General features: G+C 48.7%; 1 protein-coding gene across 1 annotated transcript in view; it reads right to left on the bottom strand.

The window, feature by feature from the left end:
• The window catches only part of LTBP3 (latent transforming growth factor beta binding protein 3), a 40,123-nt gene continuing 12,529 nt past the window's right edge, over positions 1–27,594 (bottom strand). The window contains exons 5-28 of the mRNA XM_033174363.1: positions 24,410–24,484; positions 22,750–22,872; positions 21,072–21,230; positions 20,417–20,608; positions 19,581–19,597; positions 17,036–17,114; positions 16,770–16,865; positions 15,632–15,757; positions 15,376–15,510; positions 15,150–15,278; positions 13,273–13,392; positions 11,984–12,106; positions 11,009–11,131; positions 9,753–9,872; positions 8,904–9,032; positions 8,569–8,730; positions 7,543–7,626; positions 5,867–5,995; positions 4,410–4,547; positions 3,400–3,540; positions 2,615–2,776; positions 2,035–2,112; positions 1,129–1,260; positions 1–579 (exon numbers count right to left, since the gene is read on the bottom strand). Coding sequence (XP_033030254.1) covers positions 428–579; positions 1,129–1,260; positions 2,035–2,112; positions 2,615–2,776; positions 3,400–3,540; positions 4,410–4,547; positions 5,867–5,995; positions 7,543–7,626; positions 8,569–8,730; positions 8,904–9,032; positions 9,753–9,872; positions 11,009–11,131; positions 11,984–12,106; positions 13,273–13,392; positions 15,150–15,278; positions 15,376–15,510; positions 15,632–15,757; positions 16,770–16,865; positions 17,036–17,114; positions 19,581–19,597; positions 20,417–20,608; positions 21,072–21,230; positions 22,750–22,872; positions 24,410–24,484 — 2,924 coding nt within the window. The 3' untranslated portion in view covers positions 1–427. The remainder of the gene's footprint in view (positions 580–1,128; positions 1,261–2,034; positions 2,113–2,614; positions 2,777–3,399; positions 3,541–4,409; positions 4,548–5,866; positions 5,996–7,542; positions 7,627–8,568; positions 8,731–8,903; positions 9,033–9,752; positions 9,873–11,008; positions 11,132–11,983; positions 12,107–13,272; positions 13,393–15,149; positions 15,279–15,375; positions 15,511–15,631; positions 15,758–16,769; positions 16,866–17,035; positions 17,115–19,580; positions 19,598–20,416; positions 20,609–21,071; positions 21,231–22,749; positions 22,873–24,409; positions 24,485–27,594) is intronic.

The raw sequence follows: 27,594 nt of genomic DNA, 5'->3' as shown, positions 1-27,594 counted from the left end.
TTTAATTGGCTGATTAACTTTGAAACTTGTTTGTTTCCCCCACCAACATCTATTATGTACAAAAAAAGGAGTTTTATTTCTGAAGCCTACAGAAACAAGTGCAAACCGGCTGCAGTTTTTTTTTTTTTAACCCTAACGATAAATATCCGGTGGGTTGGGGAGCGTAAAACGGGGGACAGGGGAGCCGAACCTATATAACAAAACATCAAATCAATGCCCCTTCATCGTAGCCGGTACAAAAACAAACAAACAAAAAAAAGAGTCCTCAAGAATGTCAGAAATGCCTTTTTGGTTCCAGACAAAAATGTCCTCCTAGCCCAGTATACAGTTTCCAGCAACAGGCAGCCAAGAGGTCGCCAGGGCAGGAGGGAGGGCGCTGGCCTCCTTACAGCCGCACTCTTTCCTTCTCTCTCCCCACTTCATCCCGCTACCGCTGGCGCTGGGGGATGCAGATCCCATGGGGCCGAGAGCGGACATAGCCCAGCTTGCAGGCACAGCGGTAGGAGCCGTTGGTGTTCACGCAGCGTTCGGTTTTACACAGAAGCCCTCGATGGTTGAGCTCCAGGCACTCGTCAATATCTGAAAGGAAAAGAAATAAGGAAAAGAAGAGGGGTGGGGGCAGTGCCAGAACTTGGCACATTTGGGTAGCTGCTCAGGAACCCAGTGCCATGGCAGGAGCCCGCTGCTGGCATCTGCCTTGGGCTCCCTTTAAATTTGCTTTCCCAACCAGAGCAACAGCATCTGAGTCACGTCCACTTTCCCACCATATCACCAATCTAGCATCACTCTGGGGCATGATGGGAAATTGCAAATGGCCGCCCGGCACTGCTGCCCAAATACCACAAGTGGTCAGGTAAGCCCCTCAGAGCTCACCAAGAGGGGTGGTGGCATTCCACACTTTTCCCTGCACCCCACACCTCAAAACCCTCTGCAGACGGGAGAGTGGAGCCGATTCCCTAAAAAGGAGAACCCTGGATGATGTGGGGTCAGAGGGTGGGGGTAGGGGCGGGGCGTTCGCACACAAATCGCTGGAGTCTGGAGGCATTGTAATGTACCCTCCAGCGTTCAGCCTGGCCGAGAGCGCTATGTCAGTGCATGCTGTGCTGTGGAAAATCAAGACCCCCTTACCCAGGCAGCGGGTATGGCTGGCATCGAGCTGGAAGCCCGGGGAACACTCGCAGACCAAGCCCTGCTGGGTGCGGACGCAGTGGCCATTCACACAGCGGCATTCATCGGAATCCTCTTCGGAGCTGTCCGCATCTGGGGTGGGGGAAGAAGCAGGAAATGGGCTAGTGTCCAAATAATGATGGATGCTTCCACCTTCGGGAGGGGCTCAGTGAGAGAAAGGCCTCAAAATGGAAGGTGGTTTTTTTTTGCGGGGGGGGGGGAGTAAAAAAAATGGCACAGCCTTCACTTTATTCAGCCACTCTGGGCAGCTTCCAGCAAAATATAAAAGCACAATAAATCACCAAGCATTAAAAACTTCCCTATACAGGGCTGCCAGTCATGTAGTTGTTTATCTGTTTCCAGTCCCTCCCACTCCCCTAAGTGATAGCTGTTGTAGACAGACAGACAGACTGACTGCCCCTGAACACCACCCGTCTCCATTTATTTCATAAAATTTATATACCACTTGATTAAAACAAAAACAACCCTCAAAGCGGTTTACAAAAAAGAATGAAACAATGAAATGATCAGTAAAACAGAAACAAGATCCAGTTAGAAGCAACTATTTGAAACATTCAAAAAATAATTAAGACCAGTGATAAGATAAAAACCAGATTAAAACACATGCCAATGTTCTACATGTCTGGACAGGCTTGCCGAAACAAAAATGTTGGGCCCCGAAAAGAGTCTGGTGACAGCGCCCACCTGATGTCAATAGGCAGGGAGTTCCAAAGTTCCAGGGTTGTTGCTGCACTAAAAGATCAATTTCTTACCAATGTGGAACGAATATTACGTGACACCCATAACAGTGCAAGTTCCGCAGATCGGAGTGGCTGAGTGGGCATAAGGCAATCGTAAAACTCTCACCTTTGTGCACCTTGCCAAACAAAGCGCTGAAGTCCCAAAACGAGTTGCTCTCGCTTGGAGTGGACTGACAGTTAAGGCCTGAGGGAGAAACAAACAGCAGTCCTCATCACCTTGGGCCACACCTGCTCCCAAGTCACCCTCGTAATGATAGGCAAAAAAAGTGGGCACAAGCATTATAATTTACAGGGAAAGAGTGGGGTATGCCAGGGCTCACAGCCTAGCCCCAAATGTGCAAGAGGCTCCCTCTTTGGTGGGAAGATGGAAAGCACTCTGTGTGTGCTCAGTGGCACATACTGTCTTCCATACTGTTCCACATCCCCCATACTGAGAAGAGCTGGATTTAGGGTATAAATTAAATCTCTTGACTCTCTGCATGCTCAGAGGCACTCTGCTTTTCAGGATTCCTGGGCCCAGACATTGCTAAAGGAAATAGTATCACGCTGACACTCTGGGCTGCCTCAATAAACTTCCTGGTGTGTGGAGAGGTCAGACCCTCAATGCTCAAGGGCACTTTCCCCCTCAGCCAACTACCCCCCGCCTCCCACTCCTCCCTCCCCATGAACTCAGCGCTCGTGGTTACCTGAGCCACGCAGTGGGCAGGCGTGGCAGTGGTAGCCCCAGCCTTTGCCATAGCGGCAACAGCATTCCTCATAGCTCAGCTGCTGGCCATTGAACGGAGAGGAGCACATCCCGTCCTCCCCTCTCTGCTGCCAACAGACGTCGCGAAGGTCAGTCACCCTGTCTGCGAAGTGGGGAGAGGGAAAGGGTGGGGCAGCTTGAGGTTCAGTTCCATTTGCGCACAGAGATTTTCTTGTTTTTTAAAAAAGTATTTCTATATATATAATTTTTAAATTAAATTTTCTGCTTTGCAATTTAAAATACTCATTTAAAATATCAATGACTTCCCTTCTCCTCTTTCCATGGTTCATTTTGCACATCATTAATCCCTGCATATTTTACAAAACCTAAACCATTCAGTATTCCATTACTGCATCCATCAAAACTTATTTACACTCTTGAATTTATCTTAATGCTGCCAACGTTTTCAAGTGTACACAGTTTCCCCCCCCCCCATATATTCAATAAACGATTTCCAATCTTCTCTAGATGTATGTTCTTCTTGTTCTCTTGTTCTATATGTTAAATCTGCAAGCTTTCAATGTTCTGTAGATTTCTGACTCTGCTGTTTTAGCAAATGCTAGTTTTACTTTGATTTGACCCTAATGCTCTTTAACACTGTTTTTCTTAATTTTATGTCAGTGTTGTGTTTTATGGGTTTTTCTGTTTTTGTTTTTTAATCACATTGACCAAAGAACTTTTTGTTACTAGATGGGTATAAAAATGCTGTAAATAAATAGGGCTCACCTGCTTGTGTCTCTGGGAGCTGGCACTCCTTGCCACTGGGGTCCAAGGTCAAGGGAGGTGGGCATTCGCAGGAGAATGAGCCAATGGTGTTGGTGCAGTGCCCAAGTTTGCAGACCCTGGGGTCCTGGCACTCATCCAGATCTGCAGGCGACAACCAGGGAGCCAGCTGCTCACTCCTACGTGGGTATCTTTATGCATGTCCCTGCTCCCAAGCCTATTCTGAACCCTACTGCCCACAAGCCCCAATTGCTTTGTATTCTTGTTATCTTCCACCCTTCTGTTGCTACTGAAGTTTTGCCCTGTGAGAGGTCTTTTATTCCAGGCTCAAACTGGCAAAGCCGACTTCTTAACAAGGCGGCCTCTGAAATGAATTCCTTCAGCATAAGAAGAGCCTGCTGGGTCAGGAAAATGGCTCATCTGGTCTAGCATCCTGTGCTCACATTGGCCAATCCGGTGCTTGTAGGAAACCCACAAGCAGGTCCTAAGCGCAAGAGCCCACTCCTGCCCTGCGGTTTCCAGCAACTGGTATTCAAAAGCATTGCTGCCTCTACTGTGTAGGCAGAGAGCCTGTGGAGGCCATCGATAGCCTGTTTGTTCGTCCGAATCCCCTTTTAAATCCACCCAAGTTGGTGGCTGTCACCTGCCTCCTGTGGGAGTGAGTTCCATAGTTTAACTATGTGCTGTGAAGAAGGGCTTTCTTTGGTCTGTCCTGAATCTTCCAACATTCAGCTTTTGTAGGGTGTCCACGAGTTCTAGTGTTGAAAGCCAGGTGGGTGGGTGGGGGGACTTTCCTCTAAGCACTTTATATCTTTGCCATGCATAATTTTATAAAAGTCTATCATGTCACCTCTTAATTCACCTTTTCTCCAAACTAAGAACCCCCAAACACTGCGTCCTGGGGCTTTCTTAAGAGCGTGCGGCAGTTAGAAACCAGCCTCAAACCTCCAGCTCAGGGGTCCACTGGGCAAACCGAGCGTGTGCTTTTCAAGAATGGAAGGGGGAGGACTCACCAACTTCACTGGCCGGTATGCACTTCTTACGGTTGGAGTCATAGGTGGTGGTGACAGGGCAGGAGCAGCGGAAGCTCCCGCGCGTGTTCTCACAACGCCCATTGACACAGTTCGACTCGTCCAAACACTCGTCCACATCTAGGAGAGAGACAGGATTGGAATTCAGGTCTTGCAGTTTCTGTATTCCACACACACTTAGCGAACTTTGCCTCGGAAGACGAACGGTGGAAGGGCATTGGCGGTGGGAGGCCTCAGTAGGGAAAGCACGCCTCGGTTTAAGAACGCTTCTGGAACAAATTAAGTTCGTAGACCGAGGAACCACTGTATACAGTGGTACCTCAGGTTACAAACACCTCGGGTCACAAACACTTTGGATTACAGACTCCGCTAACCCGGAAGTAGTACCTCGGGTTAAGAACTTTACCTCAGGATGAGAACAGAAATGGCGCGGCGGAAGCAGCAGGAGGCCCCATTAGCTAAAGTGGTACCTCAGGTTAAGAACGGTTCCAGGTTAAGAATGGACCTCCGGAACAAATTAAGTTCTTAACCCAAGGTACCAGTGTGTGTGTGTGTGTGTGTGTGTGTGTATCAAAAAGAATGGCAGTGCAGTTCCTGTGGGCGCAGATCACCCTACTTAGTGCTACTTTTCCCCTCTCCTCTCTAAAAAGTTGGCATATGCAGTATATTTTGAGCGTTCAAGGCCTGCTGTCATGCCTTTTTAGCTTCCACACGCCCTTCGCTACAAAGCTTTGCCAAATGACACACTGCTTTCACAACGTGTTGCTTGTTTTCCGACAGATTTTTAAAAGCCCAGCTAGAAACAATCCGATCCGAATAACGTTATCGTACTAGCCGTTGGCCACGCCAAATCAAAAATAAATGCGAGCGAAAGGGGTGCCTTGCTAGAAACAGTTACTTGCCTTTTAAAACAAAACGCAGTGTTTCTTAAAAAGGTATAGCGACACAAATCTAAATATTGCTGTCTTTTTTAAAAAATGAAAGCACGCCTGCTAAAGTTGCACGCTTACCTGCCTATCATTATTAATTAATGTCAAAATACGCAAGGTGAAATACTACCATGAAATATAACCATCAACAAAACCAGAAACCCAAGCACAGACTGAGATAAGATAGACCAGTATAAGGCATGAGCGTAGCCGGGGGGGGGGCAGCTGCCCCCCCTCTAGATCAAGTAAAACAATAGAAATACTTAAATAAGTGACCACATCAGTTCTGCCCCCCTCCTAACAAAAGTCCTGGCCCTACCCCAACAAAAATACTGGCTATGCCCATGGTATAAGGTGTTTTTATGCTTTGGGACAGGACACACACTAGAATTGCCATATTTCCAAAAGTGAAAATCTGGATACAGTTGTTGAGGGTTTTTTGGGGGGTGCGGACCCCCCAAAATATTGAGTCCTGCAGCTTTCCCCATCATTTTCGGCCCTCTTGCCTACCGACACATTCCAAGAGGTTTGCATCGTAGTAGAAGCCTTGCTTGCAGTAACATTCGTAGCCAGGCTGGGTGTTGACACACTTCCCTTCTTTGCAGATCTCCTCCCCAAATAAGGCGCATTCATCAATGTCTGCAACGAAAAGGGAGGAGAGGCTGTTAATCCGGGGAAACCTCACCCACCCAGCAAATCAAGGCATCATTCCTGCAGGGCTCAAATGCAACCTTCCTCAGCGCATGTGCTAACAGTGGCTGCTGGGAGTTATAGCTCAAAACCTCCGGAGGGCGCCAGGTTGGGGAAGGGCGTGCTCCAGATGAAACCTTAAAATTCTCCATATCCTTAGGAGAATTTGCGTTTCGTCAAGAGCCGGCCCACCCGTGAGGCGAGGCGAAGCAGCTGCCTCGGGCGGCACGCACGTTATAAAATGCAAAGGAAAGTCGTAGACATCCAGATCATCACCATTTCAGCAAATGTGAAGGAATACAACCATTTAGGCAGCATCTGACAGTTAGGTGTAATTCTGAATATCCCAATGTTTGAGCTGGATGGTTATGGAGAGAAAGTTTCACTATTTTGGATTGAGTGATTGATGATTGATTGATTATTTTAAAATGTGTTGTTTGTATGTTTGTTTTTATAATGTGATTCAGACTTCGACACCATCCAGGAAACCCTATTATGGAGCAATCAGCAAATATAAATTATGCAGCTGCTGAGGTCAGGAGAGCAAAGTATCTATGAGGACACAGTAATGTCAAAGCAAACAAATCTGGCCCACAAAGCCATATTGGGCAAACTATGCCCAATATCAGGCACATAAAGAGGTTGGAGAGAAAGGTTTGGAAGAGATCCTTACTCTCTCGTAACAGTTAGCACGGTGTTGATAGCTACCAAGCTCATTAAAAAGATTTTACATCTACCCTCATCCACCTTTGAACAAACACTCCCCACAAAAATACTCAGGCTAGGAATATATTTCAGACGTGTAAGCTTTGCAAATGAGTGAAGATTTTACTCACAGAGTTTAGGAAGTTACAAGTCTCCATCCGTCAGCAGTAAAATAAAGAAGAAAAAGGTTCCAAACGACTTAAAAAGAAATAACTTGGTTTCCTTACAAAAAAAAAACCCCATGCAGAAGATGCAGGCTGTAAAAATCTCATAGAGAGATTTTTCTTTCATGTTTGTTTTCCCTCAGCTGAGAGCCATGGAGTGGAGCCAGTGAGTGCAGCAACAGGAGGAACACTCATCCCTTTGTTCATTGGGCTCCACTCCTGACACTCAAGAGCCTTCCTTGCATCTAGGCCCCACATCTCTCCACCCAGACAAGCAAGAGGCTTCCTCATAGTCCAAGAAAACATTCCAGCCAGACAAAAGCAGCTGAGGAGGGTGCCAGGGGGAGGGTGTGGTCTGGGGAGAATCTGGAAGCCCAGACAGAGGGGCCTTGGAGGGTCATTTTTGGCCCTGAGCCTGAGTTGGCATGCCCCTGGGTTGAACAAATCTTTGGAGTAGAGACTCAAATCATCCCTGATCACGGTGTCTGCTGGCTGGGTCTGATGGGAGCCGGAGTCACACAGCATCTGAGAGTCACAGGTATGGGCAAGGTGGGCCACCCAGTGAAATTAGACACACACACACACACACACGGCATCTCTTCGTATGTCATGGCTCAAAAGACTCACCACGATGTGCTGGGATGCCATAGTTGAGGATGGTGTCATCCAGAATGAAGCCTTTGCCATCCGGGCAGAGAGTGTGGAACTCAACTATGTGGAGTGAGGAGAAAGGAGAAAAGAGATATGCAAAGCTGGGAATAAATAACCATCAGCCTAAAGGTACAGGCTCCAAGGGCGCCCCCGCTCTGCAACATTTCCTGCTTGGGAGGATTTATCCCTTGCTGGCAGTTTGGGGATTTCCTGCTATTTTGCACCATTTCTCCTTCAAGCACAGCACTGTCTGCTCCTAGAAGGAGGTGTCGGGCAGAGAAGAGAGTATCTTCTTTGACAATCAAATAGCACAAACATTCTTTATGTGAAGACAGCTTTTTTCTTTCATGACTTGGACTTGGGTACTTAATCCATATGCACTTATTCTACATGCCTATTGCATGGCTTTTTTCATTTTCACATGCTGTTACAACTGCTGTGCTCTACAAAAGAAATAAAAAGGGGGGGGGGGAACAGAGTCGTTCCCAAGAGCTGCTGCTACCTGATGCTTTTCCCCGGAGATGTTGGGGGGTCTTCTGCAGCTGAAGTGGATACCCCAACGCTGAGCTAAGGGAACCCTTCTCCCCTAAAAGCTGGTCTGCTGAAGAACAGTACAAGGAAATGGAGAAGTATAAAGGCTGCCTCATACCAATTCTGGTCTATACACCAGGCATGGCCAAACTTGGCCCGCTAGCTGTTTTGGGACTAAAATTCCCATCATCCCTGACCACTGGTCCTGTTAGCTAGGGATGATGGGAGTTGTAGTCCCAAAACATCTGGAGGGTCAAGTTTGGCCGTGCCTGGTCTACACTGACGGGCAGCAGCTCTCCAAACTTTCATAGTGGGAGTCTTTCGCAGACCTGCAAAGCCCTGCTCTACCACTGAGCTATGGTTCTTGCCCTGTATTCGAAGGTGACGGCAGTCGACAGGAGGAGCTGTCACCATCACTTATCAAGATCTGTTAACGAAACACCCTCCATGCACCTGTCCCCTCAGACTTACTAGAATTGAGCACAGGGCAAGGGTAGATTTCGCAATGGTCTCCCCAGCCTGCCCCAAGCGAGCAACAGCACTCCTGGCGGGTAATGTTGGTGGCGAGGACACTGTCGCAGAAGACGGTGTCATCAAAGTTCAGGTAGCATTCCTTTTTGTTGTGTGGCAGCTCTGAGGGGAAAGAGACGGAGAGAAAAGTCGCTCGCTTCCCCACAAGAAAGAATCACCGCCTCTTTCAGGCCTGCCGGCTTCTCACCCACCATGACTGAGGCGCTTGGCGAAAGAAAAAGCGCTCTCTCCCTCCCCCCGGTGCTCTCGCCACCCCCCTCGTGTGCCACGCTCACCCTCGCAGCTCTGTTGGTTTTCAGAAGGAGCAAATCCATCGTCACAGACGCACACAAAGGACCCCTCGGTGTTTTCGCAGGCCCCGTGCGGCTGGCAGAGGTCAAGGTCTTTCGCACACTCGTCAACATCTGGGGAGGCAACGCCACGCTTGTTGGTGCTGCAGGACTCTCAGAAGAACCTGGACTCTCAGAAGTCAACTCTCCCCACCCCCCCTCACCCCGTTCCAGGGCACAGGCCCACTGTTGGCAAGGTGTGTTAAGTAAGTATCATTATTTAATTCACACTGAATTGGAGAATGCCTATGTGTATTGCTGAAAGGGTTTAACTGGAAGATTCCACAGAAGCGAAAGAAGAGCTCTCTAAGCACCTGGATGAGTTGGTAACGGTTGTTGTTCTCCGTCACATGCCTGACTTAGATCACATGAAAGAGATAGGATTAAACTCTATGCAGGTGTCAGGCTGTGGGTCTCCATTTTTGTGTGAGTCTTTCTCTGAAGGCCACAGAGAGAACAAAGGAGGTGTAAAGGGGCCTCTACAAGAGTGAATACAGCTCCAGGGAAAATGGAGGCTGCAAAGAGAGTGAGTGAGAGAGAGCTTTGCTTCTAGGTCTGTTTATCTTTTATTTCTGAGCCTGTGCAGGACATGCACAAGTTATTGCGTGCAACTGTCTGGATGTATCTTTGATGTTTTGGTTCCGTTTGAAGAAAGCTACACAAGCAAAGCTTGAAATCAAACTTATGGGTCTAAACATTGTTTCATTCCAAAATGAGTCAGTTGTTTTCAATGCACGCAGTTGCTTCAAGCTCTGCAGTATTAATATCTGCAATCAGGTGAACTGCCTCACTCACCTTGGCATTTCCGACCGCCCTCCAACTGGTAGCCAGCCCGGCACAGGCACTGGTAGGAGCCCAAGGTGTTCAGGCACTCGCCACCAACACAGGCTGCCGGGAAGTCGCACTCATTCAGGTCTGCAGGGACAGGAGGAAAAGATAACGTACTTGTCTGGAAAAACCAACCCTTTGTCCCAAGCCTAAGAGGTTGTCTGTGGTTCATCAGAATGAAAAGGAGCGTGGTACCCGCTCAATGGCATTGTTATTGCCTCTGTGTTGAGTATAATTGTTTAATTGGCACTGAAATGGATAATGCCTTTGTGTACTGCTGAAAAGGTTTGACATGGGGAAATTCCACTGGAGTGCACTAAGCTCTCTGAGCACCTTGATGGGTTGATAATTCACTGTTGTTATTCTCTGCTAGCTAACATGGGGAGTGTTTAACCTTATATCACATGTGAGCTGTCGAATTGCAAATTTGCCATCTTGGAAGGGTGGTGCAGTCTTTGTTCCCAGGCTCTGTGAAAGTAAATATACGTCAAAGAGTCTCCTGAAGGAAGAGAAAACAGCTCCAGACAAAATGGAGGCTGTAAGGAGACAGACCTTTGCTTATAGGTCTGTTTGGAATTATCTTTTATTTCTAAGATGCTGAGCCTGTGCTGGACAGCACAAGATCTTGCCTGGAATTGTTTGTATACATCGTTGAAGTTTTTGTCCTGTTCTGAAGAAAGTTGTGCAAGTAAAGTTTTAAAATAATATCTGATGGGTCTGGACAATGTTTCATTCCAAAAGGAGTCAGCTTTTATGCATCTAGTCACTTCAAGCTGCGTAATATTAATACCTGCAATACTCTAGTACTACTTTTTATGCTCGAGGGCTGAGCTGTGGGACTGAACATGCATTCCGGGCCTCAGCCCTCCTGGCCATTAGTGGGGAGTACAAACACACACACACACACACACACACACACAGAGAGAGAGAGAGAGAGAGATCCTTCCTAAGCAAACCTCTCCCCTCATTCTCGGGGGGGGGGGGAAACACAGCCAAAGTATCCCATCTCTAACCTCCAGAAGCATGGTTCATTGTGTTTGAAAACAGAGGGAGAGGAGGGTCTCAAGCCTGTGATGCAGGGAGGACGGCTTCAGCTCCTCAGGCACTCTGCACATGCTCAAAGGAGCTACTTCCTTATGCTCCTCCTCAGTGTCACAGGTGGAATCCAAAAGTAGTCCAATAATCCAAGCCAAAAACAAAACAAAATCCCAGGCCGCTCTCACCTTCACAGTGTGGTTCATCCTTCACAGCCTGGAAACCCACGGGGCACTGGCACTTGAAGGATCCCAGGGTGTTCACACAGGAACCGTAGGTACAGAGAGACCCATTCTCGCATTCGTTGATATCTGCACGGAGAGAAGCAAATCAGCCCACCTCTGCAGCGTTTTCGCCTCGCTCAGCCTTCTCCCAGCCTTCCAGGTGTTGTGGAACTACAACTCCCATCAGCCCGGTGTTCTTAGGGATGAAGGAAGTTGTAGTCCAACAACACATGGGAGTGCCAATGATTCCCCATCTCTGGCCTAGTCACAACTGGAAGGAAGTTCTTTCCTGGACCGGAACATTGCTTATATTACATTTTCATCCCTCCTACCCTGCAGCCAAGGGAGGCATACGTGGTTCCCCTGCTTCTCCCTCCACCTTATTTTCACAACAGCCCTGTGAGGTTGGCTAGGCTGAGAAATAGTGACTGGCGCAAGGTTACAAACTGAGCTTCGTGGCTGACAAAAGGTTCGAACTAGAGGTCTATGTTGTGAACCACCCTGTGATCCCTCTCCCCTCCATTCAGAAGCATTACTGCCTCTCACTGTGGTGAGAATAGCTGTTGTGGTTATTAGCCAGTGAAATCCTTGAATTTGTCCAATACTCTTTTAAAACCATCCAAGCCGTTGGCCATCATTGTCTCCCGTGGAAGTGAATTCCACAGTCTGCATGAAGATGGACTTTCTTTTATCTCTCCTGAACCTCCCAACGTTCAGCTTCATTAGACATCCATGAGAATTCCTAGGCTATTCAAAAACGGTGCTCCATGAACAGATCATTAGGGTGGGACCCAAGACTTGAGCCACTAAATCTGCTTGGGTGACCATCTTGGCCTCCCCCTTGTCATTGGCTGTGCTGCTGTGACATCACAGACACCAGCCTGCACAGGTCCCCTCCCACCAGGAAGCTCCGTGCACCAGGGAGGTGTGGGGAATTACCAAGACAGCTGTGGGAATCGGATGCAGGGACAAATCCGTCATCACAGATGCAGAGGAAGGAGCCGTCAACGTTCTTACACCGGCCGTGCTTACAGAGCGCGCTCTCGGCACATTCGTTCACATCTGCGGGGAGAGTAACCCAGTGAGCTTCACCCCTTGTGCCCTGAGCAACAGAAGGAGAGCTCTTCTGGAGGGCGTTGTGAGGACGGAATGGTGCTTATTTAGTCTGCTTATTTATGTCTTTTATACACCACCTTTCTTCAGAAGACCAAAAGTGTCAGGGACCGTGGTGAGGAGGGCTGCACTGAGGAGGAATGGTGGGAGCCTCCCCCTCCCCCTGATCAGGATCCTGAATCTTCCCAGGAGCAGTGGGACAGTATAGATTTGGAACAGTGGTTTGCAGAGGGACATAGTTCAGAAGACAGAAGTTGGGAAGAGCTGGGTGTTGAACAGCTAGGAGAAGAAGAACTGGGAGAGAGAAAGTTAACAGACTCCCTTTTGCTGAAAAGTGTCCATCTTCTCAGCGCAAGGTCAAGGAGAGCAGATAAGGTGGCAGCACAGAAAGCACAGTGCTTTCGAGATCAGGTTGCAAGGCGCGGGAGTGAGGTGAGTGACTAGGGGGGAAGGGGGGGACCCTTAATTGGGAGCACCTTCATTCCTAGGAATGGATTCTTTGTTCTCTTGCTGTGGTCATTAAAATCTCTAACTGGTAAGAGACTCCTTTTGCTTTGTTCTGCTTATCTACTGTCAAAGGTGGGGAGAAAGCAGAGTCCCTGAAGGCAGTTTGCAACACAAATGTCACTACACAGTATCTAGGGCTGAGCGACAGATCATCCAAAACTGGTTTCAAGCCCCTATCATGATATCGGTTTCGTAACTTCTGACCTGGCAATCTATTGCACATTGTAGGGTGTGTGTGTGTGTGTGCACGCGCTACACAAAACTCACAATGCAGGAAATAAAGAGGAAGCCAGTCCATGCCTCTACATAGCTCCATCCTTATTTCAGACATTGTGATATATTGGTATATCGCGATGTTTAGCTGGTGATATATTGCCCAGATATCGCCCAGCCCTAATATCTATCCAACGTAAAAATCTAAATGATTATACGAATGCAATTATAATACTACATGATAAAATATACAGATTCTCGTCATGGCAATAGCATCAAAAATAAAGCAGGGGGAAATCAGCAGCGAGGTGTCCAAACCAGGGCTGGCCTGCCCGTGAGAAAAAGAGGCTGAACCCAGCAAAGCCTTAAGGCAGGGTTCAAGCCTTGCTTCTTACCTCCACACACACCATTTCGACCCCGGAAGCCTGGTTGGCAGGGGCTGCATTTGTAGCTGCCGGGCCGGTTTTCACACTTCCCGTCGGGGCAAGTTCCAGGGTCAAGGCACTCATCAATATCTGGAAAGGAAACGGGGTTTATTTGTTTGTTTGTGGATTTTATTTTTTAATTTATCAATGCGGCCCAAATAACAAAATACAGGTTCATGAGACAAACCCATAAAAACTCAACCCAACCAAACCCAGGTTGGCATGAGAAGTTACGTTAACAAACAAAAACAATAAAGCTGATTATCTTAGATGCTTGCAACAGGATGCTGTACAGACAGGTAAGTCGAGAGTACCATCACCATAAGAAAGGAAAGAGCGAGAAGTGTGGCGCAGATGACTTACAAGAGATGCAGAATAAACCCCTAGCTGAAACCATCCAAGGCACAAGGAGTACCAAGGCTGCATCTACACAGCTATGAAAAAACGCAGCTCTGAAAATGATTTTTTAAAAAAAACCATTTTATAGCTCAACATGGAAAATTTCATTCAGTTCCGATTTCAGCTCTACAGCGCCATCTGGCGTGACAGTGTTAGAACACATTTATAACTTTCTTTTTTACTAATGTAGCCGAGTCCCAATAATAAAAAGCTGTGTATTAAGTCAAGGAAAAAATTCAACTAATTAGATGTTACTTATCCCAGATTTATTGAGAGGCTTGTGGAAGAGGCAAATTTAAAGTTGTTGTTGTTTTTGTATTCCGTAAAACTCCTCCAAAAGGAGACAAAAGAGGTAGCCTTTCAGAAAACAAGGGTACCAGGTAAGTTATTCGCGTAATGCAATTTTCCATGTTAGTCCACCATAATGAGGCGGGAACGATGGTTGTAATTAAAAACAAGATTGCAAGGAGAGAAGGGACACCAGAGTGAAACTGGAAGCGGTGAGAAGCAATTAAGAGGGCAGAACAATGCAACAACAATAATAATATTACAATAATTTATTATTTATACCCCCACACATCTGGCTGGGTTTCCCTAGCCACTATGGTGGCTCCCAACAGAACACCAATAACAATAGTAAAAAAGCAACAACATCAAAAACTTCCCTAAACAGGGCTGCCTTCAGATGTCTTCTAAAAGTCAGACAGCTGTTTTTTTCCTTGACATCTGAAGGGAGGGCGTTCCACAGGGCGGGAGCCACTACCGAGAAGGCCCTCTGCTTGGTTCAACAAAGTGAACCCAGGCCTATGCTTTGGCTCTAAACTGCCATGCAACCAAGATACTGTCTACACCAGTCCCACCAAATGGAAACCTACAGAAAGAATCTAAAATAATTCCGCAGAAGTCAGCCTCCTCAGCCTCCCCATCCCTCTCTAAGGCTCCTCCTCTCCAGGATTTACACACACACACACACACACACACAGTCTCAAGTCGCTAATCTCTGTCCTGCTCTTTTCATTTCTCTGTGCATGCTCAGAGACCAGAGGGGAGGGAGCTGGTTGCAGCAGGAGAGGGAGACTCCCTGGACTCTTCCACAGCATGCCTCAACTGCTCTCTGCCACAGCATTTTCCTGTTCACTAAGCCCTGTTGCCTCTTCAACTTCTGACACCGCCTCCTCCCAGTCTACTCCCTCTGACCTCTCCTCAGTGTCCCACAACCAATCCCATCTCTGAGCCATTTTCCCCAGGGGGTTTGCTGAAGGGGGGGGGAGGACACATTTGGTGCCTCCCACAATTCCTCTGAATGCAGCCAGTAGATGACAGTTACGCTATCATTCCCCCCCCCCCCAATTTTACTTCCCAGGACTAAACACTGGATAAAAACGCAACCTTACTTCTGCGGTGCTTGCCACCCCTACCCCCCCCACTCATAACCCCACCCCTTGTACCTTCGCAGAGGGGCTGGCGGGAGGACTTGAGCCGGTAGCCTGCATGGCACTCACACGTGTAGCGTCCTGGGAAATTGATGCAGGAGCCCCCGTCCCCACAGACTTTGGGCTTGGCACATTCATCAATATCTGGAAAGGGGGAAGTGTGTGGGGGGGGAATGCCATGAGTGGGGCAGAGGGCGGGCCCTGGAACCTCTCACCATCCCCGGACCCACAGGTGTCTCACCCACGCAGGACCGCACTCCCTTGTGGACCTTCAGCTGGTAGCCACGGTTGCAGTGGCAGTTGTAGGAGCCGCCGGTGTTCATGCAAACGCCTTTCCCGCTGCCGCCACAAGGATCCAGCTCGCACTCATTCACATCTGAGGAGGAGAAGAGAGTAGGGGTTTGGGGGAGGAAGGCGAAGGAAAGGCAATTGAGTGGTGCAGGGTCAGGGAGTGGGAAAAGGGATGTGCATGCATTTGAAGAAAAAATGCCCCTTACCTACACAATACCTGTGTTGGGGATGCCTGCGGTATCCTTGGTAACAATGGCAGGTGTAGCCGGGGCTTGCAGGGATGCACTCGCCGTGGCCGCAAATGTTGCGTCTCAGTTTACAAATGTCCGTTTCTACAGGGGAGAGAGAGATACGGGGAAACAAATATGCTTTAAAACGTGGGAGGCCCTTATCATATCACCATCACCATGTTCCTGTTATTTATACTATCCACATTAACTCCCTACAAGTGGCTTACATTAAAAAGAGACCTAAGAGGGGGATAGCGGCTGGACCAGACCAAAGGTCAGCATCCTGTTTTCCGCAGTGGCCAACCAGATGCTTCTTCTTCTTTTTTTGGCCAAATCATTTTTATTAAACTTTTCAATACAACAGCCAATCAAAATCACATTGAAACATTGCAAATTACATTCCAAATTATTTATACAATTATCAATTTTTAAAAAAAGTTCCAATTCTGCCAAATTATTATTTAATTTTTTGACTTCCCATGCTTCAAATGCAAGAGTTGTATAACCAACTATTTTCAGATGCTTCAATGGGAAACACTCCCCTACTGAACTGTCACCCCACTGAATTAAAAAAAAAAGGTAAAAAGGAAAAGGACCCCTGGACGGTTAAGTCCAGTCAAAGGTGACTATGGGTTTGTGGCGCTCATCTCGCTTTCAGGCCGAGGGAACCAGTGTTTGTCCACAGACAGCTTTCCGGGTCACGTGGCCAGCATGACTAAACCACTTCTGGCGCAACAGAAACACCATGATGGAAAGCAGAGCATGAGGAAACCTGTTTTCCTTCTCGCCGCAGCGGTACCTATTTATCTACTTGCACCGGTGTACTTTCAAACTGCTAGGCTGGCAGGAGCTGGGACAGAGCAAAGGGAGCTCACCTGGTTCGTGGAATTGAGCTGCCGACCTTCCGATCAGCAAGCCCAAGAGGCTCAGTGGTTTAGACCACAGCGCCACCTGCGTCCACCCACCGGTTGCTGGAAAACACAGGCGGGGACAGTGGGTGTTGCACTCCAGTCCTGCTTACGGGTTTCCCCTGAGCACCTGGTTGGTCCCTGAAAGAGCAGGATGCTGGGCTCACATCCAGCCCGTTCTTCTTATCTTCTTCTGCCGAGCTCACCTGTCACCTGTGTGGGGGGCATGTCAAATTCGCTCACGTTCTTGTCCTCTTCGGGATATTTCACCACGACGGCGGTTGTAGGCTTGGCGATCACGGCTGTGAGCCGAAAGAAAGAAATGGTTGCAGGCTAGGAACATGGCACTCGCTGGGCTCCTGGGCAGCAGTGCCTCTGAGCACAGGATGGAGGGTGGGTGGGGGGAGAGATTTGCAGAGAGATTTCCCACACACCAGGGCCCCAGGCCAATGAAATTCCTGCTCACACTCACCAGGGTAACGGGGACCGAAGGTGGGGGTGTTGACGAAGAAGATGGGCTGCTGCTCCGAGGTTGTCACATAGCTGGGCAACTGGAATTTTTTTTTGCGGGGTGGAGGGTCGGGTGATGAAAGAAAGGGACAACATTACAGGGCAAAGCAGATTTGCATGTGGCTAGCCCCGTGGTCACAAAGTAAGCGGCTGGCCTGCTTACTCATCTAACCCATCTAATCCAGTATTGTCCGCACTGACTGGCAGCAGCTTGCCAAGGGCCGACCTTGGCAATATACTGCCCTGTGCGAGGCCAACATTTGATGCCCTCCCCCCAGCCCTCACTTAAGCTGGGCTTTGGGGAGAAGGCATGAGGCTCTGGCAGGGTCCTAGAACCCTCCTGCCTCTTTCCCAAAGCCTGGTAAATGCTTGCCCAGCTTTGGAAAGGTAACAGGAGGAGTCTGGGAACCCTGTTAGAGCCCCCCACGCCTCTTTCCTGAAGCCAGGCAAGTGCTTACTGGGTTTTGGGAAGGCGCCCTTCTTGGCTGCATGCCCAGTGCAGCCTCCCCGCTCGTGCTGCCCTAAATCCGCCTCTGTTCCCACCCCTTTCAACCTGAATCTTTTTTGTTACAGATATCTTCGGGGATTGAACCTGGGACCTTCTGCATACCCAGCAGGTGCTCTAGCCACTGAGCTGCACTCCCTCCCCACAGGAGAACAATTCAGTTCCACCACCACCACCCCCAGCTCTTTCCCTACTTTGCAGGAGGGATTTGGTCACAGACCGGAACCTTAGGTTTGTGCAACTGAAGCGCACTGGCGCAACAAATCCACTTTGGTTTTTTAGGAAGGAGTTTCTGCGGTTAGGGGAATGAAGTAAGAAATGCACGAGGAAATGCGGGATAAACGGTAGACTTACAAGGTGTATAACAGGGCTAGGAAACAATTTTGTCTCCAGGGGCCAGATCTTTCTATCTCCCCCGCCCCACAAGGCAAACATTGGCAGGTGGGCAGGACAAGCCACCTGCCAATCACGTGGCATCATTATGATGTCACACAATTGATGGGTGGGATGTCCTATCACAGGTGAGAAGAGGAGTGTGCAGCCAAACTGGATAAGATTTAATTCCCTCTCTCTCCCTCTCCATCAGCTGATGTGTCGGGGAGATAAATCCTGCTGCTGCTTTGGCTGCAAACGTCTGATCCCTACTGGGAACACCTGCACAGTCGAGGCAGAATTAAACCTCGCCCTCCTGCCCATCAAGAGCAATGCTCGCTGATGGGCAGGTGGGAGCGGTTTAGAAAAAGTGGCAGTGTGGGCCAAATTTGGCCTGCAGGCTGGAGGATCCCCACACCTCTGTTGCTTCACCTGCATAAAAATAAGGCTGAATGCTCAGTTGTTGCACACCCCGTGAACAAATAGGCACAAATGTTCAGTAAAGAGCGGGCTCTAGGTTACTTCCATGTACGCTCTGTGCTAGCAAATTGGAAGGAATGCTCGATAAATGGTTCATCTGGAGCAGGGGGTCAGCAAGCTTTTTCAGCAAGGGGCCGGTGCCCTGTCCCTCAGACCTGGTGGGGGGCTGGACGAATTCCTATGCCCCACAAATAACCCAGAGATGCATTTTAAATAAAAGCACACATTCTACTCATGTAAAAACACCAGGCAGGCCCCACAAATAACCCACAGATGCATTTTAAATAAAAGGACACATTCTACTTATATAAAAACACGCTGCTTCCCGGAGGTCCATAGGCCGGATTTAGAAGGCGATTGGACTGGATCCGGCCCCCGGGCCTTAAGTTTGCCTACCCATGATCTGGAGGAACCCACCATGACTGGCAAAAATAATGTGGCTTGAAAGCCTAAAGTGCCTCCGCTTCCTATTAAGTATAAAAATGGGGCCCAATCCAGCGGGCAGTTCCCCTGAGTAAGCCCCAGTGAAATCAGCAGTTCCATTCTTGCCCGGCTTCCCATTGCTTTAATGGTGTCTGCACAGAAAAAAAAACGTCTGTTGTGTACTAACTACTAGGCCCAGATGGCAGGGTCGGCCTGCTTACCACTAATTTTTAATGTCATTTGAAACGTCACACCAGAAAAGGCCACTGTCACCAGGATGGTTTTGTCCCAGATTCCAATACTTTCTAGGTTGCTAAAAGTAATAGGATTCCACTACCAGAAGGGTCATAGAATTGCAGAGTCATCACAAGAGTCATCTAATCAAATGTCCCCAGCATTGCAGGGATCTTTTTGCTCAACGTGAGGCTTGAACCCACAACCCTGTGATGCTCTACTGACTGAGGGTCACATCTGAATAAGTGATAAGTTTGGCATTAGACTGCCTTTAGAGAACCAGCATGGTGCAGCAGTTAAGAGTGACAGACTAGGGCCTGTGGGAGACCAGGGTCAACCACCTTGATCTCCTCTGAGGGAAAGTGGCCTTATCGTTGTAATAATAAATTATAAAATAAAATAAAAACCACAGCCAGTTAACTTCTTTTCCACTTCATCTTACTAGAGATCGCCACTGACTCCTTCACAGTGCAGCAATGCAGCCGGCACTTACCATAGCTGGAGTTATGACTGCAAGATACAAAAGAAGGAAGAGGTTAGAGGTTTTAAAGAAAGCTCAGACAGACAGACCCCACTGCAGCTGCATTGACATGGAGGCAGAAATAGGTAGCGTTTAATGCAGACCTCCTCCATCACCACCCCTGCTCCCAAGAAATACCACACACACAAACACACACATTCTAGACCAGGTATCCCCAACCTGGTGCCCACCCATCTGGGCACTTCCCATCGGCCCCAGCTAGCATGGCCAATCATTGAGGGTGGTGTGGTGACACCCCTTCTCCTATTTCCTTCTTCTTCATTCAGGTGTGAGATGAGAAGAGTGACAGCTCCCACTTTTACTATAGAAGAAGTCACAGCATTACATTATATAGAAACCCAGGGAACTTTGGTTTGCCCTAACCACAGTCATTTAACAAGTCAGGACCTGAAGTCGGGGTTCGGTCCTGCTTTGTTTTAACTGGCTTTTTGTTAAAACAGGGTGGGTGGTCCCTCCAGATGTTACTGGACTCCATAAGCCCAGGCCAGCGAGGCCAATGGTTTGGGCTGATGGGAATTATAGCCCACCAACATCTGGAGGGCACCAGCTTGGGGAAGGCTGCTCTAGGCAATGGGGGAGTAAAAATGGGGATCACAGTCTGTGTAATAAACACATACCCGGTATTTCATTCAAGTTTATAGCCCATCAACCTTCCACAATTTGAGAAGCAAATGTTTCATTCCATACTATGACAGGGAAAGAACTCAAAGATGCAAGTGGAAGAAATCCACTTGCCCCACAGCTTCAGGAAGCTTTCGGCTTCCCTCCCCACACATTTGGGAACTAACCTTCTGGCTCCTGCGAGTCGCTGCCCACAGGTGGGCGGGTGGGCAGCTCCAGGTGTTGTTGTTGCTGCAGGTCTGTGTTGCCATCTGGGTGGATTTGGAGTGTGAAATCGCTCTCGCCTTGGATCGTCAGAGTCTGGTGTGAGGTGAGGATATGGTAGCCTTTTCCTGCAGGGCAGATCTCTCTGAAAGAAGCTGTCCAGGTGAAAAAGAGAGACAGAAAATTGGTCACACACACAGTGGCATGACCCTACAATCGGCAGGCGAGGCCTTGTCGGTGGCACCACTACAGAGGGCTGCCCAGTTGGCGCTGGCCTGTGACAGGGCCTTTTCAGTGGTAGCTCCCTAGTTGTGGAATACCCTTCCTAGTGATGTACACCTGTCCCCATCATTATTAACTATCAGAATAAATTTGAAGACATTTCTGTTTGCACTGAATGTACTTATGGAGAATCCTTCAATAAAAACATATTAAAAGATAAGTAAATAAAACATTTAAAAAATGGACTGAACAGTACAATAGCATGTCTTTGGTGTTTTCCAAATGCCCAGGGAAAACAAAAATGGTTTTGTACAAAACGGGGTGGGGAACGTCTGGTCCAGGTGTGACAGAACACAGGAGGAAATGGGGGAGAGGGAAAAGACCTCTTCTATTTACCGGTTCCGTCGGCTGGGCAGCGCTCACAACGGGCCCCCCAGGCCTTGCCCACGCTACAGCAGCAGGTCTGGCGGGTAAGCTTGGTGGGTAGCGGATGTTGGCAATGGTGCTCAGGGCTCACCAGTCGGAAACACAAACTCTTCTCCCCAGCCTTCTCCGCTATCATTGTCCCTCCACAAAGAGAGAGAGAGAGAGAGAGAGGTTAGGGGACCACAAGAGAAAACAAGGACAATGATTAAGAGACCCAATTTCAAAAACCCACTGGCCTGGTAAACTCACTCAATGACTGTATGCTAGTTTCTCTCTTTCAGCCTAGCCTACCTCACAGGGTTGTTGTGTGGCTAAAAATGGAAGAGGGGGATATTCTTGGTCAGTCTCTTTCTCTCCATCTAATTTATCTCACAGGAGCGTCATGGGGTTAAAAGGTAACCGGGAAAATCTTGGCCACCTCTTCCTCTCAGCCTAACCTACATCACAGGGTTGTTGTGTTGCTACAGTGGAAGGTGGGATTCTTGGCCTGTCTCTTTCTTTCGGCCTAGCCTACCTCACAGGGTTGTTGTGTGGATAAAACAGGACTAGGAGGGGGAAAGCCTAGTATGCTGCCCCAAGTTCCCTGGGCCAAAGCGCAGGATTAAAAAATATGATTCATAAAATAATAACACAAAATAAACCTCAAATTCCCCACAGAAAGCCTGACCACTAAATCCCACTACAAGGTATAGAGTGAGCAGAAAGAAACCAGCACCCACATGATACATTTAAAAGACATGGCTGCCCCAAAGAATCCTAGGAACTGTCATTCCCTCCCCTCACAGAGCTAAACTACAGTTCCCAGGATTCTTAGGGGGAAGCAATGTGCTTTATCAGTATGGTGTCAACCACAGCAGCTGAGGAGTCTCCTCTGTAATAGGCAAAAAGACAGTTTGGTGTCTGCAGCACAGCAATCGTCACAGGTCCCAACCCTGTACCAAGGAATGGGTGAAGCATACCATCACTTCCTTCTGACAGCAAACTCAGGTGGCGAGTGACAATAAAAAAAAAACGAGGCCAGTCCCCTGAGAAACTACAGGGAGGTATCAGCGTGTTCAGAGGAAGCTGGAGGTTTGCAGAAGTACAAAATATAAATGAGGGGGGAAAGACTTAAGAGGGGGCAGAAAGCCCAAGCAGAAGCCCAAAGAGGACTGAGCATGCTCACTGGCACTCAGGAGCCAGAAAATCTTGTGTGAGGAAAGCGAAACTGGAGGGTAGGTAGTTATGTGTCGCCCTTGAGCTGTAGGATATGGCTGGCTGCAACCCTGATCCGGAAGACTCTTACCAGGACAAGCAATTGATGACGATAAAGAAAATAGCAACAGCACTGGCAGACTCTGGTCATGTGCAGAGTGCAGAGTTGAGCCATGGTGCTGAAAGACCCACAAGTACCTGCCCTGACTCAGACTATCTCCTTTATCTGCACCAGCCCCTGAATCTTGCACTTCCATGGTCCCAGCGACCAGTACTTTAATATGGTGGCTGTCAGTACTGACATTTGCTTATTGTCAGCTGTGGGTCAGACAATGCGCAGAAAGGACTTAAGACCCACGCGATAGGGATTATATTCTTTTTTTGGGGGGGGAGGAGAGAGGCTGGGTTGGTTAGATATGAGAGATCCTCCCACCTCCCCAGCCAAGATACGTACGCACACAATGGGTCCGCGAAGGCCCCAAGACATGTCCCGGCTTGCATGCGCAGCGGAAGCTCCCTTGGGTGTTCAAGCATTCGCCCCCCTGGCAGACTCCTTGCATGGCACACTCGTTGATGTCTGTGGGAGGAAGAGACACGGGGCAGCTGCAGTGGTGGGGGCGGCTGGGGGAAACGCAGAGCAATCTCCAAAGCTGCCTTTTGTCTCCATTCTTGGGAATAAGCGAACACACACTCTCCGGGTGAATCTTGGTGCATTCATTTCAATGGGCTTGTGCGGGAGAACCTTCCAATGGACCGGGCTCTGTGTTCCATTGGTGAAAAAGAAGGCACCTTGTAGATTTATCCCAGAGTCTTGGGGCTGTTATGCTCCATTTACAGATGATTGAGTCAAGGCTAGCGTACTCAGTCATCCACGAAAACTTCACTGTTTTGATACGAACCTGTCAGTTTGCATTTCTTAGTGCAGAAAGTATTGGTCTGATGTGTAGAGATCTTTCCTACTCTAATTCATTCAAGAGGGTTCTGGGAGTTTCTGGAAGCTTCTCTGTGTGAAAGAAGCTTCATTATGTTTGGGTTATTCCTTCAGAGAAGCTGAGTTAAACTGGTTCCCTTATCTCTTTCTGTCAAGGTCATGCTGACTATATAAGTAAGGCCAGAAGGAACCTGAGTTTCACTTTCTCTTCCTATCTCTCTTCCGTCTGCTGTGGTGTTCTGTACAGTATATAGTATGCTAAGTGTTAAATTTTAGACTTGTTATAACTACAGTCATACCTCGGGTCACGGCCGCTTCAGGTTGCGCGATTTTTGGTTGCGCACTGTGCCGAACCCAGAAGTACCGGAACGGGTTACTTCTGGGTTTTGGCACTTGCGCATGCACAGAGGCGCTAAATTGCGCTTTGCACATGCACAGAATCGCCAAATCACAACCCGCGCGTGTGCAGGTGTGGCGCTGCGGGTTGCGAACGCTGTGGGTTGCGAACGTGCCTCCCGCACGGATCACGTTCACAACCCGAGTGTCCACTGTATTGTAAGTTTTAAGTCTGCTGCAACTGGATTTTTTAAGGACTGTGCCAATCCTGAATGTATTGGATTTGTGACCATTATGCTCATTTGCCTTCAATAGTAGTAAAGCTCTGCTGGATGAAGTACAATTGCCTCTGGTCTATTTTTTGGAAACTCTTCATTGTGTTTAAGTTTTTTCCTCCTTCCGGACGACAGAACAGTGGCTCAAGCTTTCGGCTGTATCGGTCAATCTTGGTCCGCATTCACACCATATATTTAAAGCACTACGATACCACTTTAAACAGCCATGGCTTCCCCCAAAGAATTCTGGGAGCTGTAGTTTGTTAAGGGTGTGGAGAGTGGTTAGGAGGTCCCTATTCCCAGAGTTCCCTGTGAAGAGGGATTGATTGTTAAACTACGTTGGGAACTGTAGTTCTGTGGGAGGGGAATAGGGACCTCCTAACAACTCTCAACACACTTAACAAACTACAATTCCCATGATTCAGGTGGGGGGGAGCCTTTAAGTGGTATCATGTTGTTTTCAATGTGTGGTGTGAATGTGGCCTAATACTAGCTCACAATTCTCAAAAGCAAAGAGACCCCCCCCCCCAAGTGGTACATTCCATCTCTCAGTCTCCACCCCACTTTTATACCTTGGCAATGGCTGCTGTTCAGTCGCTTGTATCCCTGTGGGCAGTCACTCCCCAGCGTTTTCTGCACCCCCAAGTCTGAAAGAGGAAAAATGCATGCATTTAATGAATATCACACATATGTACAGGAGCTCCCAGCCTCGAGTGATGGGGATTGCCAAAGGCAGCCTATGATCTCAAAGCAACAGCACTGGGGGGGGGGGGATTCTGATACTCTGAAATATTTATTTATAGATATTTTATGCCCAACACCAGGGAGCAGGCAAACAACCAGACAGTTGGGGTCAGAGAATAATAGAATAACAGAGTTGGCAGGTACCCCAGGGGTCATCTAGTCCAACCCCCTGCAATCCAGGAATACCTGACAGATGGCCACCTGACCTCTGCTTAGAAACCTCCAATGAAGGAGAGTCCATCACCTCCTGAGGGAGTCTGTTCCACTATTGAACAGCTCTTTTCTATTTAATAGTAACCAACCAACAAATAAATCTAGGCCAGGGGTCCCCAAACTAAGGCCCAGGGGCCGGATACGGCCCAATCGCCTTCTAAATGCGGCCCACGGACGATCTGGGAATCAGCGTGTTTTTACATGAGTAGAATGTGTCCTTTTATTTAAAATGCATCTCTGGGTTATTTGTGGGGCATAGGAATTGGTTCATATTTTTTTTTCCAAAATATAATCCGGCCCCCCACAAGGTCTGAGGGACAGTGGACCGGCCCCCTGCTGAAAAAGTTTGCTGATCCCTGATCTAGGCCCTTCAGAAGGCCAATTCTAAGCACAATTAATCTCATGGGGAGAGCAGCAAACAGTGAAGTCCTATACATTACTCAGAACTCCATAGGGCTATTGCAACTACAATGCATCTTTAAAGTAACCCCACTTCAGTTCAGGTTCCCGAAAGAAAGCATCAAAATCCTGCAGGGGTCAAAACGTGAGCAATACGAAAAGGCCTGGTCTGGCTGGCCTGAATGCTTGAAATGGCAATAAGAACTCATAGAAAGCTGCCTTGTATTGACTCAGAGAACTCTGGTCCCTCTCGCTCTGAACCACCCACACTGATTGACAGTGGCTGCCCAGGGTTTCAGACAGAAGTCTCTGCTAGGCATACTGGGAGATGCCCTCAGGGACTGAACCCGAGACCTTCTGCAAGCAAAGCAGGTGTTCTGCCACCGAGCTACAACCCTTCCCCGTTTGCAGAAGTGCCAACGACGGCATGGTGCACAATCCGAGAAGCCCAGCAAAACATCCCCTTCCTTGCCATTTTGGACATCATCTTTTAAACATTAGCCTTGCAGGGAGGGGCGCCGAGTTGTGGTTGCCAAGGGGGCAGTTGCCAAGCCAGCCAGCCAGCCAGCTGCAGGAAAGTGAAGCGGAGGGGCCTGCATACTGCCTTGGGGCTGGAAGGGAAGAGGGAGGGCCCAGAGCCTGAGCACATTCCAGGCCTCGTCCAACACAAACAGATCCGGCCCCTTGCGCGGCTGATTTCATGAAGCTAGAAAATCCATTCAGGCCGGGTCTAGGAGGGGGAGAGCTTGGCTCCCCTAAACCAGTGCCAGCCACCACCCCCTGTCCTTGCAAGCAAGACACTAGACATATGGGGCAAAACCTCTCTCATTGTCTCTCCCCAGCTATCCCTTGCCAGTTGTGAAAATGCAACCGAAAGCTCTCTTTAAACAAAAACAAAAACCTCAGCTTCCCTCACAGTGTGTTTATATATTTATACTGCATGACAGGCAGAAATGCAGCAGGTGCAGCTTCTTCCTGGCTAGCAGATGCAGGAATAGGAAACTCTTCTCCTGTTTTATAGGGGATGCAGGAAGCTGCCTTTTACAGCTTTTTCCTCCATCATTCCCACAGATACGGTCTGCTCTGTCTGGCAACACCTCAGAAAAAAGCAGTGTCAGAGATTGTGGCGGAAAGCTTAGGCATGCAAAGGAGATTTTCGACCTTCTCTGAAACACAGTCTCAGACAGCCAACTTCCATCCAGCACTGTCTCCTTGGACAGGCAGCAGTTCTCCAGGGTCTCAGTCACAGAAGAGTTTTCCTGCCACCTGATCTATTTTTTAACTGGGATTCGAATGTGGGACCTTCTGCATTCAAAGCACATATTCCGCTCCTAATATCGAGAGTGCTGGTATGCAGAGCATGCAGAGTATGGTTTGCGAATTTGGCTAGACTTACCTGTTGCAATCAAATGCAGAGAGATGCTTGTAGGGCAAGAAAACAACAGCGTTGTTTACAATAGGGAATACATCATTTGGATAGAAAGTTTTCTAGTTCTAACTAATCTAGAGAAGGCAAAGGCAGCCATGGTTGCTCCTTTGCTTTACATAGGATAGATTCAAGGTGATTAATCTCAGGGTCCTGGATTTGAGCCCCACATTAGGTGAAAGATTCTTGCATTGCAGGGGTTTGGGCTAAATGACCCTGGTGGTCCCTTCCAACAAGTCTGTATTCTGTGTGATTCTCACTTTGAGGCACGAGAGTGGTGAGAGGAAGGAGAAGCTGCAAACAGGATGCAACCTAAGACGACAGGTGCTCAAGGCGATGCACACAGCTGTCCCCAACCCCATTTTATCCTCACAAGGGTCCTATGAGGCAGGGAAAGCTGAGAGACAGCAACTACCCTGTTTCTCCTAAAATAAGACATAGCCATAAAATAAGCCATAGCAGGATTTCTATGCATTTGCGAAATATAAGCCGTTCCCCCAAAATAAGCCATACCCCGAAAATAAGCCATAGTGACGTGGTACCTCCCATTAAAACAGCCTGGAGAGGTAGACCCAGATCACCCTTGTCTTCCAGGCAGTGGCAGAGCAAGCCGATTGGGCGTCTGGGGCGGCACGCGTACCCTGCGCCCAGGGGCCAGCTGCCCATGGGGCAGGGCCAGCCGGGGCAGGATACTCCGCGGGGCCTCCAAGGAGTCTGCCTGCCTCCTTCCACTCAGCCACCTTACAGCTGAGGGGGAGGCGGTGGGCAGACCGTTTGGGGCAGCACAGAGCCTGCGGGCGCCCAAGCCACTGCATCACTCCCAGGAGAGGCGTGCTGCAAGCCCTGCGGTGAGTGCCGCCCGCCATTTTGTGTTCCCCCACCCAGTGGTGACACCCGGGGCGGCCCGCCCCCACCGCCCCCCTTCCTCTGCCCTTGCTCCCAGGTCACTATCCAACACTTTTAATCATCCACCCA

This window comes from Lacerta agilis, chromosome 17 (assembly GCF_009819535.1).
Source record: "Lacerta agilis isolate rLacAgi1 chromosome 17, rLacAgi1.pri, whole genome shotgun sequence".
NCBI lineage: Eukaryota > Metazoa > Chordata > Lepidosauria > Squamata > Lacertidae > Lacerta > Lacerta agilis.
The sequence above is the reverse complement of the archived record's forward strand: the minus strand, read 5'-3'. Positions and strand labels throughout refer to the sequence as shown.